General features: G+C 38.5%; 1 protein-coding gene and 1 pseudogene across 2 annotated transcripts in view; both read left to right on the forward strand.

Annotated features, from left to right (window-relative positions):
- The window catches only part of Efcab7 (EF-hand calcium binding domain 7), a 52234-nt gene extending 35271 nt beyond the window's left edge, over window positions 1-16963 (forward strand). The window contains exons 10-14 of one of the 2 annotated variants that reach the window (XM_029539918.1): window positions 571-704; window positions 8773-8921; window positions 13536-13745; window positions 14872-14979; window positions 16714-16959. In XM_029539918.1, the coding sequence (XP_029395778.1) occupies window positions 571-704; window positions 8773-8921; window positions 13536-13745; window positions 14872-14979; window positions 16714-16788 (676 nt within the window). In that variant the 3' untranslated portion in view covers window positions 16789-16959. Of the gene's footprint in view, window positions 1-570; window positions 705-8772; window positions 8922-13535; window positions 13746-14871; window positions 14980-16713 lie in introns of both variants that reach the window. The other variant, XM_021200448.1, reaches the window with a different exon arrangement.
- Window positions 13753-13877, forward strand: LOC115064353 (annotated as a pseudogene).
- Window positions 16964-19789: the final 2826 nt, after the last annotated feature.

Consider the following 19789-nt stretch of genomic DNA (forward strand, 5'->3'; position numbering starts at 1 on the left):
TGGCCGATTAGGTCATCTTCTGCTACAAATGCAGCTAGAAACACAAACCCAGGGGGTACTAGTTAGTTCCTGTTATTGTTCCACCTACAGGGTTGCAGCCCCCTTCAGGTACTTGTATACCCACTATTCTTGATCTTGATGACTATCAAATCTGAAGTCTAAGCCTTAAGTTCTTCTCCAGTGTCCTAGATGATGTTCAAATGAGATTTGGCCACAGACAGATCAAGATGTGATACAATATAACTCAGAAAAAAATTCTTCAATGCCATTATTACTTCCTTTGAAACAACTCGTCCTCAAAAACTGCCTTTAGGAAGTAGAGAGTTTGCTCAGTGGTAAGGACACTGGGTCCTCTTCTACTTGGGTTCAAGTCTTAGCTACATTTGGTAGTTCACACCCTCTGTAACTTCAGTCCCCAGGGATCCAGGTGGCTTCTTCTGATCTTGCAGACATCAAGCATGCAATAGTGCATAAACATACATGCAGGCAAAACACACATAGACATTTAAAAAATTCCTGTCTTTAGATGTTTTGTTTTGAAAATAATAATTTCAATTTTTTCCGTTCTAGGTCAACTTTATCAGAGATATTTGAAGTAATTGATTTAGATGGCAATGGTCTGATTAGCCTTGAAGAGTACAATTTTTTCGAATTGAGAACAAGTGGTGAGAAGTGTGATGAGGACGCCTGGGCTGTCTGCAGAGGTGAGTGCTTTCCTTTCTGATGGATGGATGGCAGAGTGTGGCATCCCTAACAAGACAGATCCTCTGTGGAAGGTATTTTAACATGGAAGATAGTGGGGGGCGCTGGCCAGGTAGCTTGGTGGGTGTTATGGTGGGTGGCACAGTGGGTGAGAGAACCTATTGCTCTTGCCAGGACCTCATCCACTGCCTCCATCTCCAGGGTCTTCTACACCCTTTCCTGGCCTTCATAGGCATATGTAATCACATGGTGCACCTAAACTCACGCAGGCACACACACATACACACACACATACACACACACACACACACACACAATCTGTACTCACATGGTGCACCTAAACTCATGCAGGCATACACACACACACACACACACACACACACACACACACACAATTTTTCTTAAACAGTAAGACTTTATTTTTAAACTTGAACATTTATTTTTCTTAAAGTGATAGTTGGTATACTTGCTAAAAGATATGAATTACTTAATAATTATTTCAGCTTTTGGGGGCTTAAAATATATTTTAAAAACTTTAAAATTATTTATTTATTTAACAGTTCATACATGTATATATAATTTTAATTTTTTTTCAAACCTTGTTTTTAATGATGGTTCTTAAACACTTTAACCTCCCTCCTTTGTAGCCCACCAATCACCAGAGTAGTAGAAAAGAAAGGATACAAGGGGATAGGGGAAGTGGACCTGTTTAGAAAGGTTCTGTGGAGCAACTCCCTCCCATCTGTGTTATCTGGAAATTGGTAGTTTACTTCACATGTTAGCAGGCAGTGGCAGCTCAATCTATTTGCAAACACTTCATGGATACACCAGCAGTCCAGTTCGGTAGAGTAGTGTGAGCAACAGCAGAACCATGACCTAGCAGAGACAGCCAGGTCTCAGCCTCTGCCCAAGATAGCAGGAGAGACCCAGAGTGACATCAGAAGTTCTTTGTTGTACCTCTCAGGGAAGCGAAGATCAGTGAAGACTTGAGATGCACAAGTGTTACACAGTTGCACAGCTAGCTGTACCAGCAAGCCAAGCTCTCTCTTCAGTCACTCCATGGAGTCCTATTCAAACATCATGTGTCCTCCATGTGCTGTGCCTCAGCATGTGTCTTGCCTCAGGTCTTGCTTTAGCACATGCATCTAATCAGCAGAAGCAGCAAGAAACTGCAGTACACCACCAGAGCTTGTTGGTGTGTTTCTTTCTATGGAGTCCTGACAAATGCAGCTCAATTACACAGTGTAAGGCAGACCAATACGTGTGTGTTGTTAGCAAAGAATACTTCGTCACATGTCCTTTCATGTGCTTGCTTTAGCAGAGAGCATCCTTTCTCTGTCTGCTTCAGTGAAATGTTCCTTCACAAGTCTTCTTTAGTCTTTCACACCTGTGTCCACTCCAAACACATGAATGTTCCTTCATGTATTTTCCCCAGCAAAACACCATCCGATTGACTTTCCAAAGAACCCTTAAGTTTCCACCTCATGTATGCAATGTTTTTCATCCATATCCATACCCCATACATCCCAACATGCCTCCTTCCTACCTTCATGCCCTATCCTTTTCTTCCTATCCCTCTTCCTCTCTACCTCCCACTTCTCTCCCCTCCTCTTCCTTCTTCTTTTTCCTCCTTCTCCTCTTCCATTACTGAGGCCAGTCAGTTCTGCCTACTGGAATACTGACTTCTCATTGAGTTGCTCTTGTGCTGGTCTTATGAAAGAAGATAAGCACATGCAGTGCTTCAGGAGTGCAGGAGCACTGTCCAAAAGGGAGCACTCCTCTCCATCCTCCTGCTCTTAGATTCCTTCTGCCTCTTCCACCATGTCCCTTGAGCCTTGGAGTGGGGATGTTTCCGGAAGGTTCAACAGTCCTGATGGACTTTGAGGTCACTTAAGTACTTTAATCAGTTATGAGGCTCTGTATTAACTACTGCTTACTACAGAAAACATTTCTCTGTTGAGATGCCAGGTTTGTGAACAACACAAGTTTATGGGCATAAATGTAAATATTCAGGTGGCAGTTTTGATAACATGTCCATTTTATTAAAACAATAGTAGTAGATTCCCTGCTGGGGCCTATGGCTTTATCTTCCAAGCTGTGGACTTTTTACAAGTTTATAGTAACAGGTAAATTCTTTTCTGTGGAGCAGGCCACAAATTCAGTCATAAAGTGGTTGTGCCACATTTGCACTATCGGGGACATCTTGCTTGTAAACGTTGGTATTACAGCATTTCATGGTACTACTGGGAAGACCATTGGTGTTTTTTTCCCTCCCTAGTAGCCTGTATAATAACTTCTGGCACAGTGCAAGCTCGCCAGCAGGGAAAAAGTTTCCAAATTGATTTCTCCTTGTTCTGGAACCAAAAAAAAAAAAAAAAAGTTGTGACTTCAAAAATAGGGACTTAACATCTAGTTAAGGTAAACAACAAATGGCAATGGTGTCTTAGTTACTGTTCTATTGCTGCGGTTCATGGTTCCAGAAGGTTAGAGTCCATGACCATGGTAGACAGGTAGGCATGGTGAGATAGCAGGACTGGCCATCACATTTTGATCCAACAGCTCTAGGTGGGGTTGGGAGGACGGAGGATAGTGTGGGCTCTTGAAATTTCAAGCCACCTTCAGTGTCATAGCTGCTTCAACAAAGCAATGCTTTCTGATTCTTTCCAAACAGTTCCATCAATTGTGGACTAAATATTCAAACATGAGTCTATGAGGGCCATTTTTGTTTAAACCATCATAAGTGTCAATAGCCCATGTTATTTTAGGGGCCTCTAGAGCTCCCTTGACCAGTAACTCATAGAGAGACTTTTATTTAATAACAAATGCCTTCTCAAGAAAACATTGTCCACTCACAAAGGGTACCTGTATTTTTTTTTTTTTTTTAAAAAGGGAACTACTTTTCCAGTACTTGGTATCACTGGGCTATACACTGGTTCTGAAAAAGGCAACAAAGAGTTAAATAAGTTAGTTTCACTGAAAAAAAAAATTCCAGATAGTTGTTTATGCATGTTAACAATTCTTAACTGGGCATGGTGCCACACACCTTTAATCCCAGCATGTGGGAGGCAGATGCAGGAGGATCTCTGTGAATTGGACCCCAAGCTGGACTACATAGTGAGTCCCAGGACAGAAGGGCAACATTGAGAGACCTTGTCAATAAACAAACAGACACTACTATTCTTTTGTATTTGTGCTCAGTTAGGAAAGCCCATCAATGGTGATGTAGAAGCCAAGAGCACAAAAGAAGATGACTGAGAAGCAGGCAGAATCAGCTGTCACTTAGCAGGCATCTGAGATTACAGTAGTGTTTGTGTGCTTAAGCCAAAGCTTGAAAAGTCAAAGGGGTAACCCAAAAAGCCATAGCCAACTATACACTACAGAACAGGAAGTGTGGAGGCCAGAATGTAGTCAGGAGAAAGAGGAACTGTCCATCTCTGGAGTGGCATAATGTACGCTTCTTAGGATGGTATAACTTTGTACAGTAAGCTAGGTAAGAATCTGACAAATCTGTTTTTCTAAACAGTAAATAGGGTAAAAATATGATACTACTATAAAGGTTTATTTTTATAAATATGTTAATGTTTAATATTAAACTTCTATTAAGCTTAATAATATACAGTTTAATAATACAGTACAGTTTTATCTATAAGATATAATTATATTATGACTTTAATACAGCTTTTTATTTCTAAGGTTATTGTCATTATTCTATTTCAATGGAAGTGAATCATAATCAAAATTTTGTTTTCTTTTCTGTCTTTGTGTGTATGGTATGAGGTCAGAGGGAGATGTTGGGTGTTCTTTTCTATCACTGTTCATTTTATTGCTTTGAGACAGAGGCTCTCAATGAGCTTGGACCAAGACTAGAAACCAGAAAGCCCTAGCAAGCCTCCTGTTGGCTGTCAGTGCCCAGTACTGGGGCTACAGGCATGCACATAGCCATGCTCAGATTTTTTTAATGTGGGTACTGGGATTCAAATTTACCATCTTCATGCAAACATGCTTATCCACTAAACCATCTCCCAACCCCTAATTAAAATTTTCTTATGGTAAAATTATTAGTCAATAAAATCTATTTAATTATCAGGGTTGATGTGTAACATCAACTGTTTTGAGAGTTCATTGTGTACCAGGTGCTAATCTAAGCTAATATACCAGCTTGTGAAGTACCCTTGGAACTGCTCTCATTGTACACATAAGGACATAGACCAAAGATTAAGTAGCTTAACCTAGGTCAATAAGCAAGACAACTAGGCTTCAGACTCAGTCAGCTTCCAGAGCCACAAACTTTATGCTATCTAATGTTTCTTAAAACTATTGCATTGAAAATAATTGGGGGAATATATTTGCTTTAGGGACAGCCATAATGCATAGATAGATAGATACATAGATACATAGATGCATAGATACACATATGTATACACACAGACATACACACATATAAAATTTTTAGGTTCTGAAATGTTTACCTTTTTCATCATAGCCAATTTTTACTCATTCCTTTTGACGATAAAGTAATTACATAGTTGTAAGATCACCTCAACATCCTTTTTTTTTAGACTTAATACTTCTGTTTCTATTTTGTTCTGTAATAGTTTTGCTTTTTAAAAGAGGTTTAGATTGATTGGAAGCTGAGTAGAAGGTCTGGAGATCCCTGGGATCCATCTTTCCCACCCCACCTAGTCCAAGTTGTGCATATTATTAGCAATGTCTGTTAGTGTGGTACATTTGTAATAATTCGTGAGTTCATCTTGCTGCGTGATGTACTATTATTAAGGTTCACTTCTGTTGTACAGTGGCCAGTTTGACAACTATTTAGCCCCACAAATACAGTCATCACAGTATCAGAAAGAATCGTTTCAGTACTCTAAAACTCCCCTGTACTCCACTTGTTTCTCTGTGTATTCATCTCCCAAACTTTGGGCATAGTTGATCTTTTTTTACTGTGTAATTTTACCTCTTAAAGAATGTTGTATGACTAAATTGCATGTTTTCTTCCAGGTTTCATGGTTTGAAAAGTTCATTTCTCTTTATTGCTCTATAGTATTTCATTGTGTCAATATGTCACAGTTTGAATTTTTCTATTCCCCTATTGAAGGTGATCTTATGACTTCCAGTCTGGGACATTTGTAAATACAGCTGCTATGCACACCATGTGCAGGGTTGTATACAAACAAGCTTTCAACTCATTTATATTTCAGATCAGTCAATGCTGGGCTGAATGCTGAGACAGTGTTTAGCTTTGAAGGAACTGCTGTCTTACAAGTGCTGTGACAGGTTCCATTCCCACCAACCATTCTTAGCATTCCTGTTGTGCCACATGTCACCGCCAAAAAAAAAAAAAAAAAAAAAAATCAGATTTTTAGGTTTTAGGCATTCAAGTAGGTATGCAGTTGGATATCCTTTTTTGTAATCTCTGATTATGGTTTGACATTCTGTATCTTTGTATCTATTTCCCATCATTTGTAACTTCTTTAATGAGTTGGTGCCCAACTCTTACTTTTTGATATAATATCTTCCTATGTAGCTAAGCTTCACCTTAAACTTTATATGGTACCCAGACTGACCTTGGACTTACCATCCTCTTGCCTCAACCTTCCTACTGCTTGGATTATAGGAACGTGCCAACATGTCTAGGTTTTCTTGCCTGAGTTTTCTCTCTTTTTTAATGATAGAGTTCTAAGAGGTCTATGTATGTTATAGATACATATCTTTTTTCAGATGTATGTTTTGCAAGTATTTTCTCCCAGTCAGTTGTTGATATTTTTATTCTCCTAGCAATATCATTTACAGAGCTTAACTTGTTAAGATAGTGTATCTTCCTTAGGTCATATTTTGTGTGCTGTGGTAGCTGTTCTAGGCTGTCAATTTGACACGCCTGAAAGAGGGAACCTCAATTGAGGAATTGCTTCTATCACACTGGCCTATGGGCATGTCTGTGGGTATTTTCGTGATTGTTAATTGATGGAGGTGGGCCCAGCACACTATGGGTAGTGCCACCCCCTGGTACATGGTCTTGGCTTCTATAAGGAAGCTAGATAATCAGAAGCAGGGAAACAAAACGAAACACCAGCCAGCAAGCAGCAACTCCTGCCTCTAGGTTTCTGTTTTGACTTTCTGCCCTGGCTTCCCTTGATGGTGGGCTGTGACCTGTAAGCTAAAATAAACCCTTTCCTCCTCAGCTCACTTTTAGTCGTGGTATTTATCACAGCAACAGAGAAATAATGTAGAACATGTTTGTGTTTTGTTGTTGTTATTGTTGTTGTCTTTTGAGTCAAGATCTCATGTAGCCTTGCCTGGCCTTGAACATGCTACACAATCAAGGGTGGCCTTGAACTCCTAATTCTTCTGCCTCTATCTTCCAAATTTGAGGATTAAAGGCCTGATTCACCACAGTGGTTTGGTTTGTATACTTTTAAAATTGTGTATAAAAACTTCTTCACCAAACACAAGTCAGACTAGACTTTCCTCCTGTTCTCGGGTAGAAATTTTACAGTTTTTGTGTAGTACAGTTTCATCTGTGGCTCTTTTGAAGTTACTCTTGTTTTGTTTTGTTTTTCGAGACAGGGTTTCTCTGTATAGCCCTGGCTGTCCTGGAACTCACTTTGTAGACCAGGCTGGCCTCGAACTCAGAAATTTGCCTGCCTCTGCCTCCCGAGTGCTGTGATTAAAGGCGTGCGCCACCATGCCCGGCTTGGAGTTACTCTTTGTGAAAAGTTTAAAGTCTCTGCCTAGATTTATTATGGATATCCGCATGTTTAGGGACATTGTTGAAAAGACTTGCTTAGTCATTGTGTTGTTTTCCTCTCTTGTTACTTATCAGTAATGTGGATATATTCAATTCTCTCGCTAATACCATTTTTGATTCTCATAGCTTTATGTAACTCTTGAGTCAGGTTAATAGTATAATCTGCTTTCTTTTGGTAGCTTAAGGGTTAAAACTAGGACTATATCTTCTAGAGAATTGCTTTACCTTTGAGCTTTATACCCAGCCCTATTAAAAATTTGAAAAATTAATAAGGATTAAGAATTTTAAGTTTTAAACATCAAGTTATTGCTGGCCCACATAGTATAGTATTAAAGACACATTTTTCTTTAATACTTTCTTTATAATATATATCAAATGTTAATTTTATCTTTACTAAATAGTACATTACTATTATTATTCTTTCTGATTTAATTTGGATAATTTTCTAAAAAAAAATCCTGTTAATCTGTTGCAGTTATAAAACATATTGGTCAATCAAGTATGTCTTTTGTTTTATCATAATAATGCATAGGAAAGAGGTGCTGTCTCATTTCCATATACTATAGCACAGATGGGAGTTGGGAATTGTAAGAAGTTGCCAAAATTTAATCTACTGATGGTATTTATTATCCATAGATTCATTTCAGGACAGTCATATGATATATAGGAGGATAGATAGGCGCTATTAAACATACAGACACACACATATGTTTGTATGTATACGTGTGTATATGTATGTATGTCTAGATACTGGTAAGTTTAGTTTTTACTTACAAATAATGTTAAATAAGCATATTTAGACTTCCCTCGGGAAATGCAGGTTTTCATTATCGAACAGTTTTTCCAAGGACCTGCCAACAATTTGTTAGAGAAACTGTGCTTGTAGTATTAGTTTCCTTAAGCCTGATGCTCTCGGTTCACCCTTTCTTGAACTCTAGTAGTCTGGGATATATTATATCAAGTTCATTCAGGTTCTGGTGGGCCTAAGGGGCATTATGAAATATCAATATCAATTTTTAATGAGTGGTTAGGTTGGAAAAATTAGTTTCCTCTAACTTGGAATGTATTTGCATTTCTTACAATGTGCCAATATCTTGGGGGGAAAAACAAACAAACAAAACAAAACAGAATCACCTCCCCAACCATGTCCTATGATGGTGTCTGTGTTGAACTGTGGGAAGTTAGAAAGTTAAAAAAAAAGTTTGAGGGATTCTTAATTTTCTTGTTATTGCTGATAACTGAAAGTTTATAAGTAATAGTGTAGACATTAAACACATGGACTTTTAAATAACGTATGGAAGAAATGTTGGTTGTGTTTACAGAAAACTTTGACACAAAGAAGAATGAATTAACAAGACAGGGCTTTATGGACTTGCATCTAATGGAAGCAAATGACCGAGAAGGAGACCCCCTTGACCTGTGGGTGACTCTGCATTCCATGGGCTATAATAAGGCTCTGGAGCTGACAGAAGTAAGACACTCAAACGCTGACAATAACCTTGGTTTCCATGGTATTTGCTCTTGAACATTCTCCTGATATAGGACTTTTAAATCTAGACACTCAAGTCCCTGAACTTCAGTAGTGTAAGGTGAATCCCAGGCACATGCTGTGTGTTTCCAATACTCTAGAGAAAGAAGCATGTTCTTTACTGAAGTGTACTTACTGTCAACTGTGACTAATCAGAGACAAAAAAGCTCGTATGTTGATATGCAGAGGGAAATTAGTAAGTCAGATGTATATATTTTTGCTGGAACACTGTCCAAGAAAGGAATTGTGTAAAGAAAATTCTTAGTGCTCATGAGAAAACTCCAAGTAAACAAGACAAGAGTCTTGTGACCTCAGTTTCTTCAAAAGCATAGAATTGTTCTTGGAATGTGCTTTTATGCCCCACCCAGGGGTAGCTGACATGAGTGAGTTTACTTCAGATTATCCATTATGGCTGGCTATTGTTTGTTGTTTATATTCTTCTACGGAAAACACGATTTTGCTATGTGTGGCTTGCCCTATTGATTGAACATCTTACTCATGTGATTCTTCTTACCTCTCAGAGTTTAAATTGGATGATGCTCTGAATAAAGTTGGCTGGTGCATGAGACTTTAGTGTGCCTCATTTTTAGGCCCCGCTTTCCCAGGCTCAGGCCACCAACCTATTTTAAATTGGAGATGGCTGTTTGAATTGTCAAAATCTTAGTTATAAATAGAGGAACTTCATCCTAAGAGAAAGAAGATTCTCTGAGAATAAGAAGGATGTGTCTACAGAGAGTTGGGAATGCTTGTTCTTGTTTTGTTTTGTTTTGATTTGATTTTTGTTTTTTTTTGTTTGTCTGTTTTATAGTGTCTGGGTTAATATTTATTAGACACTGGAAACAGTGACTGACTGATCCAACGCACTCTGTATGTGATGTACTAGTCAATGACACAATGAACAAGTACACAGTTAAATACTCAGGCTCAAAGTCCAAAGGAGGAGGGAAATTAGGCCTTCTTAAGTTCTGTGTCATGTTTAAAATACAGAATTTAAGAGTTTGAGCTCAACCACATACTAAGTAATAAGATTTCTTTCCACTCTTAACCTGGTATTCATTTTTACATACATCAGTCAACTTTTTAATATTTAGTTTATGTGTACAAATGCTTTGGTTGCATGTACGGTTGTGTACCACATGCATGCCCTGTGTCCACAGAAGTCAGAAGAAGGTGTCAGATCCCTTGCCACTAGAGTCACAGATGATGGTGAGCCACCATGTGGGTACTGGGAAATGAATCCAGGTCCTCTGGAAGAGCAACCAGTGCTCTTAACTGCTGGACTATCTCTCCAGCTCACACTTCAGTTGCTTAAAAGAGCAGTACTAGAAATAACAGATTTAAAATGTAAGTACTTTGACTAAATCTCTATTTTTGATATCATTCAGTATTCCTCAGAAGTGTACTTTCTGAGTTCTCTCTCTTTCTCTCTCTCTCTCTCTCTCTCTCTCTCTCTCTCTCTCTCTCTCTCTCTCTCTCTCCTCTTTCTCTCCCCGTCCCTCCCTTCCTCCCTCTCGTCTCTCCCCCCTTTTAAGCACCACATTTTTGTTGAGTGTGAAGAGTTACCATAATTTTTTAAATTTACTTTTGGTTTTTCAAAACAGGGTTCCTCTGTGTAACAGCCCTAGCTGTCCTGTAATGAGCTCTGTAGATCAGGTTGGCCTCATACAGAGATCCACCTGCCTCTGCTTCCTGAGTGCTGGGATTAATGGTATATACCACCACAGCCCAGAGGAGTTACTGTAATTTTAAAAGATTGATTGATTGATTTTATGTATATGAGTACACTGTAGCTGACTTCAGACACACTGGAAGAGGGCATCAGATCTCATTTCAGATGGTTGTGAGCCACCATTGGTTGCTGGGATTGAACTTAGGACCTCTGGGAAAGCAGTCAGTGCTCTTAACTGCTGAATCACCTCTCTGGCCTTCTGTAATTTTTAAATATCCCTCTTTAACCTATTATTTTGTGAATTTTACATTTTGAACCACAGTTGTAAAAGCGACTTCTAGTGTATAAACAGTATTCTATTACACAGTGCTCTTAACTGCTGAATCACCTCTCTGGCCTTCTGTAATTTTTAAATATCCCTCTTTAACCTAATATTTTGTGAATTTTACATTTTGAACCACAGTTGTAAAAGCGACTTCTAGTGTATAAACAGTATTCTGTTATACAAGTTTTCATGTAATAGAAATTTAAAACCAATAAAACAATTTGAAAACATTTGAAACCGTTTATTAAAATTACTTACCTTTGAAACCATAGGTAAGAAAGACTTGTAAGGTAAATTTTTGTGATGTAGATTTTTTGTTGTTGTTGTTGTTGTTTTTGAGACAGGGTTTCTCTGTCCTGGGACTCACTCTGTAGACCAGGCTGGCCTCGAACTCAGAAATCCACCTGCCTCTGCCTCCCGAGTGCTGGGATTAAAGGCGTGCGCCACTACACCCGGCTGTAGATTTTATTTATAGCATCAAATAGAAAATATATTCCCTCTATTTGAAATTTAACAGCAGAGGGATGAGGGTGGTACTCAGTTGTTAAGAGTGATTGCCTAGAGTACACAAAGCCCTGAGTACAGTTCTCAAGACTGTATAAACTGGGCACTATAATGTATGCCAGTCAAATATAAAATATTAACAGGAGAAAACACAGGCACCAGAACTTGTCAGAAGATGGTGTCGTAGTTTGCTTTCTATTGCTGGGACAAAAGCCACGACCAAAAGCAACTAGAGGAGGACAGGGCTTATTTACAACTTCTAAGCCGTGAAGGGAAGTCAGAACAAGGAGCTGAAGGCTGGACTGAGGCAGAGGCCACGGAGGGGTGCTGCCTACTTGCTTGTTCTTCATGCTTTGCTCAGCCTGATTTCTTATATATCCCAGGACCATCTGCTCAAAGATTAGCACCACCCACAATTGACTTTAGCCCTCCCACATCAATTATTAATCAAGAAAATGTCCCACACACTTGTCCACAGGCCACTGTGATAGAGGCTTCTTATCATTTGACTATTTCTCTTCCCAGATAAACCTAGAGTTTGTGACAAGCTGACAGAAACCTCCCCTGTACAAATCAGACTACCACACCCCCAGCACAGATGAGTCTGTCACAACCCCCTCCTCAGCATGATGAGACTGCCACTCTAACTAAAGAAAGACACGTCATGATCTGTTGCTAATAAGAGAGAGCAATGCTGGGCGGACACAGCTGGACCATATCGATCATCATGCTTGCTTTTACTTATTTTATGTTGGAGGCCATGATGTTAAGGAGTTATCTTTTAAGTACTAAAGCCATGAATGATTTGACAGTCTTTGAAGAGCATATGTATGTGTGCAATTGTTAATTGTGTTGATTGGTTGGCACTCAATGGTGTTCACTTTTAAAACTCTGGACAGTAGTTTTTAAAGTCTCTGAGACTGCATGGCATGCTGTGTATGTCTAAAATCTTACCACCTGGGAAGTACTAAGCTGATGTAGGAGGCCTTTGAGTTTGAGTCTAGCCTGGGCTACATAGGAAACTGAAAACATCCTGGAATAAATTCCAAGACCCTGTCTCTAAAAGTAAAAGACAAAAAGAAAAACAGCAACAACACAACCTCTAACAAACAAGACATGTTATAAGAAGTGAGTCAAAGACCCTCTGAACCATGATGGCCAAACAGAACAAGTCCCAAGGATTCTCTGATTTACCTCATGCAGCCTTTTAATATGTCTTTTAATTGATAGAAACTCATTTACCTGTAATGTTAATCCAGGTTCAGCCAGAAGCATGAGATTTGGTGCAGGCTCTGCTTAGGTTTGTCAAAGGAAATCTAAGGTTTTGCTTGATTTAATTATTTGGATTCAAGCATCTAAGCTGGTTTGCCCTGACTTCATGTCTTAGGCTATACTAATTACTATGTCCATCAACATAAGAGAAAGTTTTTTTAAAGTTTTTGTTTTGTATGTGTGTGTGTATGCAAGTATGTGCACATACATGCAGGTGCCCACAAAGGCCAGAGGCATTGGATTCCATAGAGCTGGAGTTACAAGTGGTTGTAAGATGTCCAGCATGGCTTCTTGGTTGTCTGGAAGAATAGCAAGTGCTCTTCTTAACCACTGAGCCATTTCTCCAACCCTGAGTGAACAAAAAAAAAAATTTTTTTTTGATGAACTGTTAGAGTGTTATAATTCATAAAAATGGAATCACTCTCTTCATAAGATATTTGTTCAAGAGTTTATCTACAGTTTTAGTTATTTGCAATCTATTGTAGTCTGAAGTATTACTTTGAAGAATCCAGAATTTAAAAACAAAACAAAATTCTACATCCTAAATTAAGTTCTAGTCTGAGTTGCATGATGAACTCTCACGAGTTCTTACTATCCCCTGACTAGGATTATCCTTTTTTCTAGCTTCTGTCTCAGTGACAGGCTTGGTGGCAAGGACTTCTACCCCCTGGCCAAATGAAGCTTAAGCGATATGATAAGCATATGATATGATAAGCATATTTAGTAAGTTTATTTATTTAAAATTTTACCAGGAGGCTAATCCAAGATTTTGTGTTTCCCTCATCAGGCATGCCCATTTGTCATCAGTATCTATGCTGAAAGATGCAAGCCAAGAATCAAAGCTGTCCACATGGAGGCATGCAGTGGGCAACTTGAGAAGGCCATTTGCAAATCTGTCCTTGGTAGAAGCGATGCTAAAGTCATGGATGGCTATGAAAATATAATTGTACATACTTGCAACTATGACACATGGATAACATCAATTATTGAAAATAAGGTATTAAAGCTTTGCACAGTGGCAGTATCATAGCCAGTGAGGTTTATCCAAGGCATGGTTATTACTAATTGAAAATAAGGTATTGATTATGTGGTAGCTTTCCTTATTTTAGTATACAGTTTAATAATAATGTTATCTTCCTTCTTTCATTGCAGCCAAATATCCTACTATATTTTTAATATTTATAATGGACAATTGTTCTTTTTAGTATCTATAAATCAAACTTGACATTATACTTTTATGTTATTTATAATAACTCAAGATCATTATTTTATGTTAAAATATGAAAGTTAAAATTTGGAGATCAGTGAAGAATCAGCATAACTTAGGTACAAAATAAGGATATAATTTTTGTTTCTATAAAAAATTTTATTTTTTAAATCCATTAGATTGTTACACAGCAAGGCCACTAGGACGTATGAAATATACTCTCTGATTTCAAGTTGAGGTACTTAGAAAGACAGATACTCTCAGAGAGAAGAGAGGCTAAGTAAACCCTGAGCCATGGAGTACTGCTCACATGTGCAGTATTTCAGCCCACCTGTGTCTCTTGTAATGGTGTAGACCGTGGAACGTGGGGATGGTGTGTGGTGAGGGGAAGCAGGGTGGTAGACTAGGATTTTAGCTTTATCTGAGGTTTAGATATACTAAGAGGCAGCCTTTAGAAGAAAGGCAAACAGAAGAAGAAACATGGGGAAGGGACAGTACAGAGGTTTACTAGGAAAGTCAAAAATGATGGTAGAGTGGATCCAGGACATGTGCTTATTGAGCCAATGAATAAGAAAGGATCTCAATTACATGGATATTTCAGGCATCTTAGTTGGGAGGTGAGATCCAAGTGAATGGGTGCTAGAAAAATAGAGGTGAAAGACAGACGGACATTGTTGCTATAATAAGCCAAGGATGAGCTAACTTGCTCTTACTGTCCACAGTGGTCTGGGAATGAAAATCATTTGAAAGAAAGCTGCTGATATCATTGTGGTCATTTAAAAGGAAAACCCACAGCACTGGGCTGGTTTGTGTGAATTTGTAATGGACTGGATTCTAGAAACAGATGCTCAGATCTTATTCTCAGGTGTATATCTGTATTTATTTTTCAAAACTAAAGACTTTTAATTTTCTACAGTCAGATAATAAAGTGATTATTCACATCAATAACGAACTGAGTAAAAACTGTGTCAACAACAGAGGACTCAACATCTTTGCAGTAGAAGTGGCACCAAGATCTACAATGGTAAATGTTACTCTCTAACTAAAGCCATTGGAAAAGAAATCATTTTCTATTAATGCCATCTATCAATAAGCATGTTGCATGAAATGAAGTGCAAAGTTATTTAAGCATTCATAGCACTAAATACCCCATTTCTTCTATAGGAGAGGTAGCAAGATTTGTGTTTAGATTGCTTTGGGTTATTTTTCTCATTTAACCCAGGCTGGCCTCAGACTCACTGTGTAGCCAAGACTGATGCTAAACTCCTACTCTTCAGTCCACTATGTCTGGCGGAGGCTTTCCTTTTGATTCAGTCTTGTCACTGTTTGATTGAGTGGCGGTGGGATAGTCATTTAACCTTCTCTGTTTTAGTTTGTTTTAAAATTTGTTTTACAATGTATGTGTGAGCACATGTGGATGCATCCATGCACATTCGTGCCGCAAAATGCACGTCAGGGTTAGAGGACACTTGTCAGGAGACCATGTGTCCCAGGATCCAGTTCTGGGACAGGCACTTTTATCATCTGAGCCATCTGCCAGCTCTGTCCAGGACAAGGGTGAAATTAAAGTAATGTTACTAGGTTAGTTAAGTCCTTGTCAAGGTTAGTGTAAAGAAAAAAAATCAAATTATATGCATGAAAGCACTTTTAAACATCACATGGAGAAATGCTAAATATTATGACTAGTAAGTTATTTTAATAACCCAAACTATGCGTATTTACACTATTAAGACGGTTCAATATCACCTGAGAAATGAAACACCTCTAAGTTTTAGATAAGCAACTAAGAGCCAGGAATGGCTATAATCTTAGTACAGCAGACTCTGTCTGTCTGTCTGTCTGTCTGTCTGTCTGTCTGTCTGTCTTTCTTTCCTTTTTTGGGGGGGGGGGTTCGAGACAGGGTTTCTCTGTGTAGCCCTGGCTATCCTGGAACTCACTTTGTAGACCAGGCTGGCCTCGAACTCAGAAATCCGCCTGCCTCTTCCTCCCGAGTGCTGGGATTAAAGGCGTGTACCACCACACCAGGCAACTGTGTCTTAATAATGAGGTCACAAATTGAAAGGCAAAAATGGATCAGCACATACCCAGGGTCTGGTGAAGGAACAGAGAAAAAGCTTATAGTGTATATTTTACACCCTCCCCCATGTTTTCTGTGAAATTCCACAAACTTCTTGAGTGATTTAAAGGTAAAGAGTAAAAATAGCTTATTCTTTAAGTTTCTCCAATGAAGACGGAGGAAGTGCACTTCAGAGCTACCTCCGTGAGTAAAGTACTGGATATGGATCCTGAGAACCCTGTAAGGCAGGCATGGTGTTGCACAGCCTGTAACCCTAGTTCTAGGGAGAGAAACAGGCCACACAGTCTAGCCTGATCAGCAGGGGCAGGTCCCTGAGAGTGGGTAGTGTTTGAGGGAGGGGAATTGAACTTGACCTCTTCCTTCCACATATGTATATGCACCTATGTCCACCCACATGAACATGTGTACACATGTGCACACAGGGATTATTTTTTTCTTTGAGACAGTAGTCTCACTGGGGAACCCTGGCTGGCCTAGAACTTGCTGTGTAGACCAGGTTTCCCTTGAACTCACAGATATCTGTCTGTCTTTGTCTCTTGAATGCTTGGATTAAAGCTGTGTTCCACACACCTAGTTTCACAGATATTTTTTATTATACTAGGCCTACGAATATATTGGAAATTAGAAATAATAATAAATTATCAAAAATAAAAGCTTTCTGTTTTTTTTTTTTTAACGCAGGTTTGTCAACATGTAATGCCCCTGAATGAACAACAAGAATGGATATATTGTTGTGTGTATTCTCTTGTAGCTTAAATAATTCCATTTGGAGCTATCAAACTAAGAAGTATTTTAGATCAAATATTTTATTTATTAACTACATGCTTTTCCATGTAACTGGTGTACTTAATAATCTGTTTCATTTCTATGCATTTATATTTTATGTCAGTGTTTTATATTTTATTATTAAAATACAAATAGTGTTTTAAAAGTATGTGACTGTCTTGTTAATTGGGAAATATAAGTACTTTTTTGTTTTTTAATGAAAAGAAAACTATAGATAGGATTTTTAAAAATAGTATTCAATAACTTCTTCAAAATATTTGGTTTGTCTTATAAGAAAACTAAATGACAATATAGATACAAAGCCAACTATTTAAGGGTCTAATTATTCAAAAGGTGAAGTGGAATTGAAGAAACCTATTTTGTGTGACAGGAAGCTAAAACCTGTTGGCAACTGCAGGGATATTTGTCCCAACAGCAAATTTCCCACTGGCGTGTTTGTGGGTGGCTTTTCACAGTGGGTACACTGGGACAGTTAAAACGAAGCATGTGTAGCAGTTTAGAAGACCGTATGTGACATGAAAAGTGACAACAAGCAATTAAAAACTGTTTGTCAGTAACAGAGTACTTGGCCAGTCTCAGCTTGGAATTATGAGTATCATCTGGCAGATACTATTTATTATTTTGCCTACTATATGCAAGCACATAGTTTAAATGTTACTTGGAGTTTGAACCATTAATTTAGATATATGTAAAATGGTTGCATTACTTTACTGTTTGAACTCTTCAGACAGACGTCTCATTAAAAGTAATGAAATACAACATTATTTTGTTTTGTTTTGTTTCTTTTTGGTTTTTCCAGACAGGGTTTCTCTGTATAGCCCTGGCTGTCCTGGAACTCACTCTGTAGACCAGGCTGGCCTCGAATTCAGAAATCCACCTGCCTCTGCCTCCCAAGTGCTGGGATTAAAGGCGTTTGCCACTATGCCCGGCTACATTATTTTATTTATTGTCAAATACCTTACAAGTTCAACAGTTGTGAACCTGTGAACTGTATGCCACCTCATACTGAGTTACAAAAAAATTGTGTATGGTGCTAAAAACATATAACAAAGTTGCTACATTTGTCTGAAGTAGAATAGGGGTTCTGTAATCGGATAATGGATCTCATGAAGTAGTATCTCACATACATGGAGACTCAAGAAAAAAGACCACGGAGCACTGGAGCAGGACCTGGCTCACAAGACCTCTCTGCTCTGCTGGAGCTGTGGTGGCTGGGGTAGGAGCTCACTATCTTAGCAGTTCCATCTCAGTTAAATTTTCTTTTTCCTCCTAACTTTTACATTCCACAGTTCTGATATTTTAAAACTAATTTGTTAGGTTTTAGATACTACCTTAAGAAGGTCTTAAATTAGCCGGGCATGGTGGAGCACATCTTTAATCCCAGCACTCGGGTGGCAGAGGCAGGCAGATTTCTGAGTTCCAGGCCAGCCTGGTCTACAAAGTGAGTTCCAGGACAGCCAGGGCTACACAGAGGAAACCCTGTCTCAAAAAAACAAAACAAAACAAAACAAAACAAAAAGTACAAAAAAAAGAGAAGGTCTTAAATTACTGTACTTAATCACTACCTGATTTTCTACTAGATATTGGCATAGACAAGACTTTTTTAAGCTAGTGGCCTTCTCTTACATCTATTTCTGTGTAGGTTAAATATACAGCAGAAACTTGCTATGCTATATTTAGTCATATCTTGGGTATAAACCCGGAAAATAGAACTGTATTTCTGATTTTGGCCACTAGGGGGTGAGTGCATGTTAGAAGGGGGAGTTTTCAACTCTATTAGCTCTTTATGACTATTAACAAGGCTCCTTTGATGAGCTATGTGCTTTGTCTGAGTGAAAAATACATGAAAACAATTTCTGCTAAAATGAATACCAAGTCTTCTCTTAAAAAAGTGCTGACTTGCAGGTCTTTATGACTGTAGTTATAAGATATGTGTGACCCTGCTAGTTTTATATGATGTAAAAATCTCTATTGTTGCTATCCAGACTGCTTAATTCCTAAGGAAAAGAAGGAACTACATCATGGCTTGAGGAAAATAAAGTAAATGAATGCGCCGATTTAAAGGAAATAAGTAAGATCTGTGTGAGGAGAGAATTTAAGGACCAGGAACTAGTAAAGGTTGCCCAGTCTAATGGACAAACTTTGGTCTGCTTTGGCCTACTTTGGCTAATTGTAGCTATTCTGTCTAAGGACATCAACAACAGGTAGCCTTAATTCTTATAAGCTGCCTTTATTTGTAATCAAAGTCAGTGTGCACTTTAACATAGGCACTCTAGGACTGTGGCTGCAGCGCAGAGGTTGAGTGCTCACTTAGTGTGCATGGGCCTGGCTTTGGTCTCCAGAACCACAAGAAGACAGGGAAAGGAGGACTCTTTCACTTTACACAGTTCTCAGAGTAACAGTATTAAAGACAGCACCTGGATACAAAAGGAACTGGAATATTGTTTCATTCTTCAAACATTAAACTGTTCCTCATTTCTTTTAGATGTAATTCACAGTTATCTAGTATTTTATATACATACAATCCTTATTTTACTGTCCTTTACAATCAAGTACAAGATCCACCAGATTAAGCTGAAGGGCAGCCAAAGCATGATCTTCTAGTTGAGCCCTGATAAGGTAAGCTCACCTCCCTGCTGCCTGTGCTGTCTTTCTGTAAATATGACCACTCTAAATTGGCCCTTCTCAGCTCTTCTTCCAGATGTGACCATGATGCCAAAGACCCTTAGTGGATGTGAGCAATAAGGATTTGACCTCAGAAAGGATCATGGAAATAGACCTAAACAATGCACCCTTTATTGGTACATCATGAAAATATATGAAAATTTACATTTCCATCTCAAATCCAAGAAAATGGCATAGGTTTCTGAAAGATAAATATGGGAGGATTTCTTTTTTGTTTGTTTGTTTGTTTCTGTTTTTTTTCGAGACAGGGTTTCTCTGTCTAGCCCTGACTGTCTTGGAACTCACT

The sequence above is a fragment of the Mus pahari genome, chromosome 6 (assembly GCF_900095145.1).
Source record: "Mus pahari chromosome 6, PAHARI_EIJ_v1.1, whole genome shotgun sequence".
NCBI classification, from domain to species: domain Eukaryota; kingdom Metazoa; phylum Chordata; class Mammalia; order Rodentia; family Muridae; genus Mus; species Mus pahari.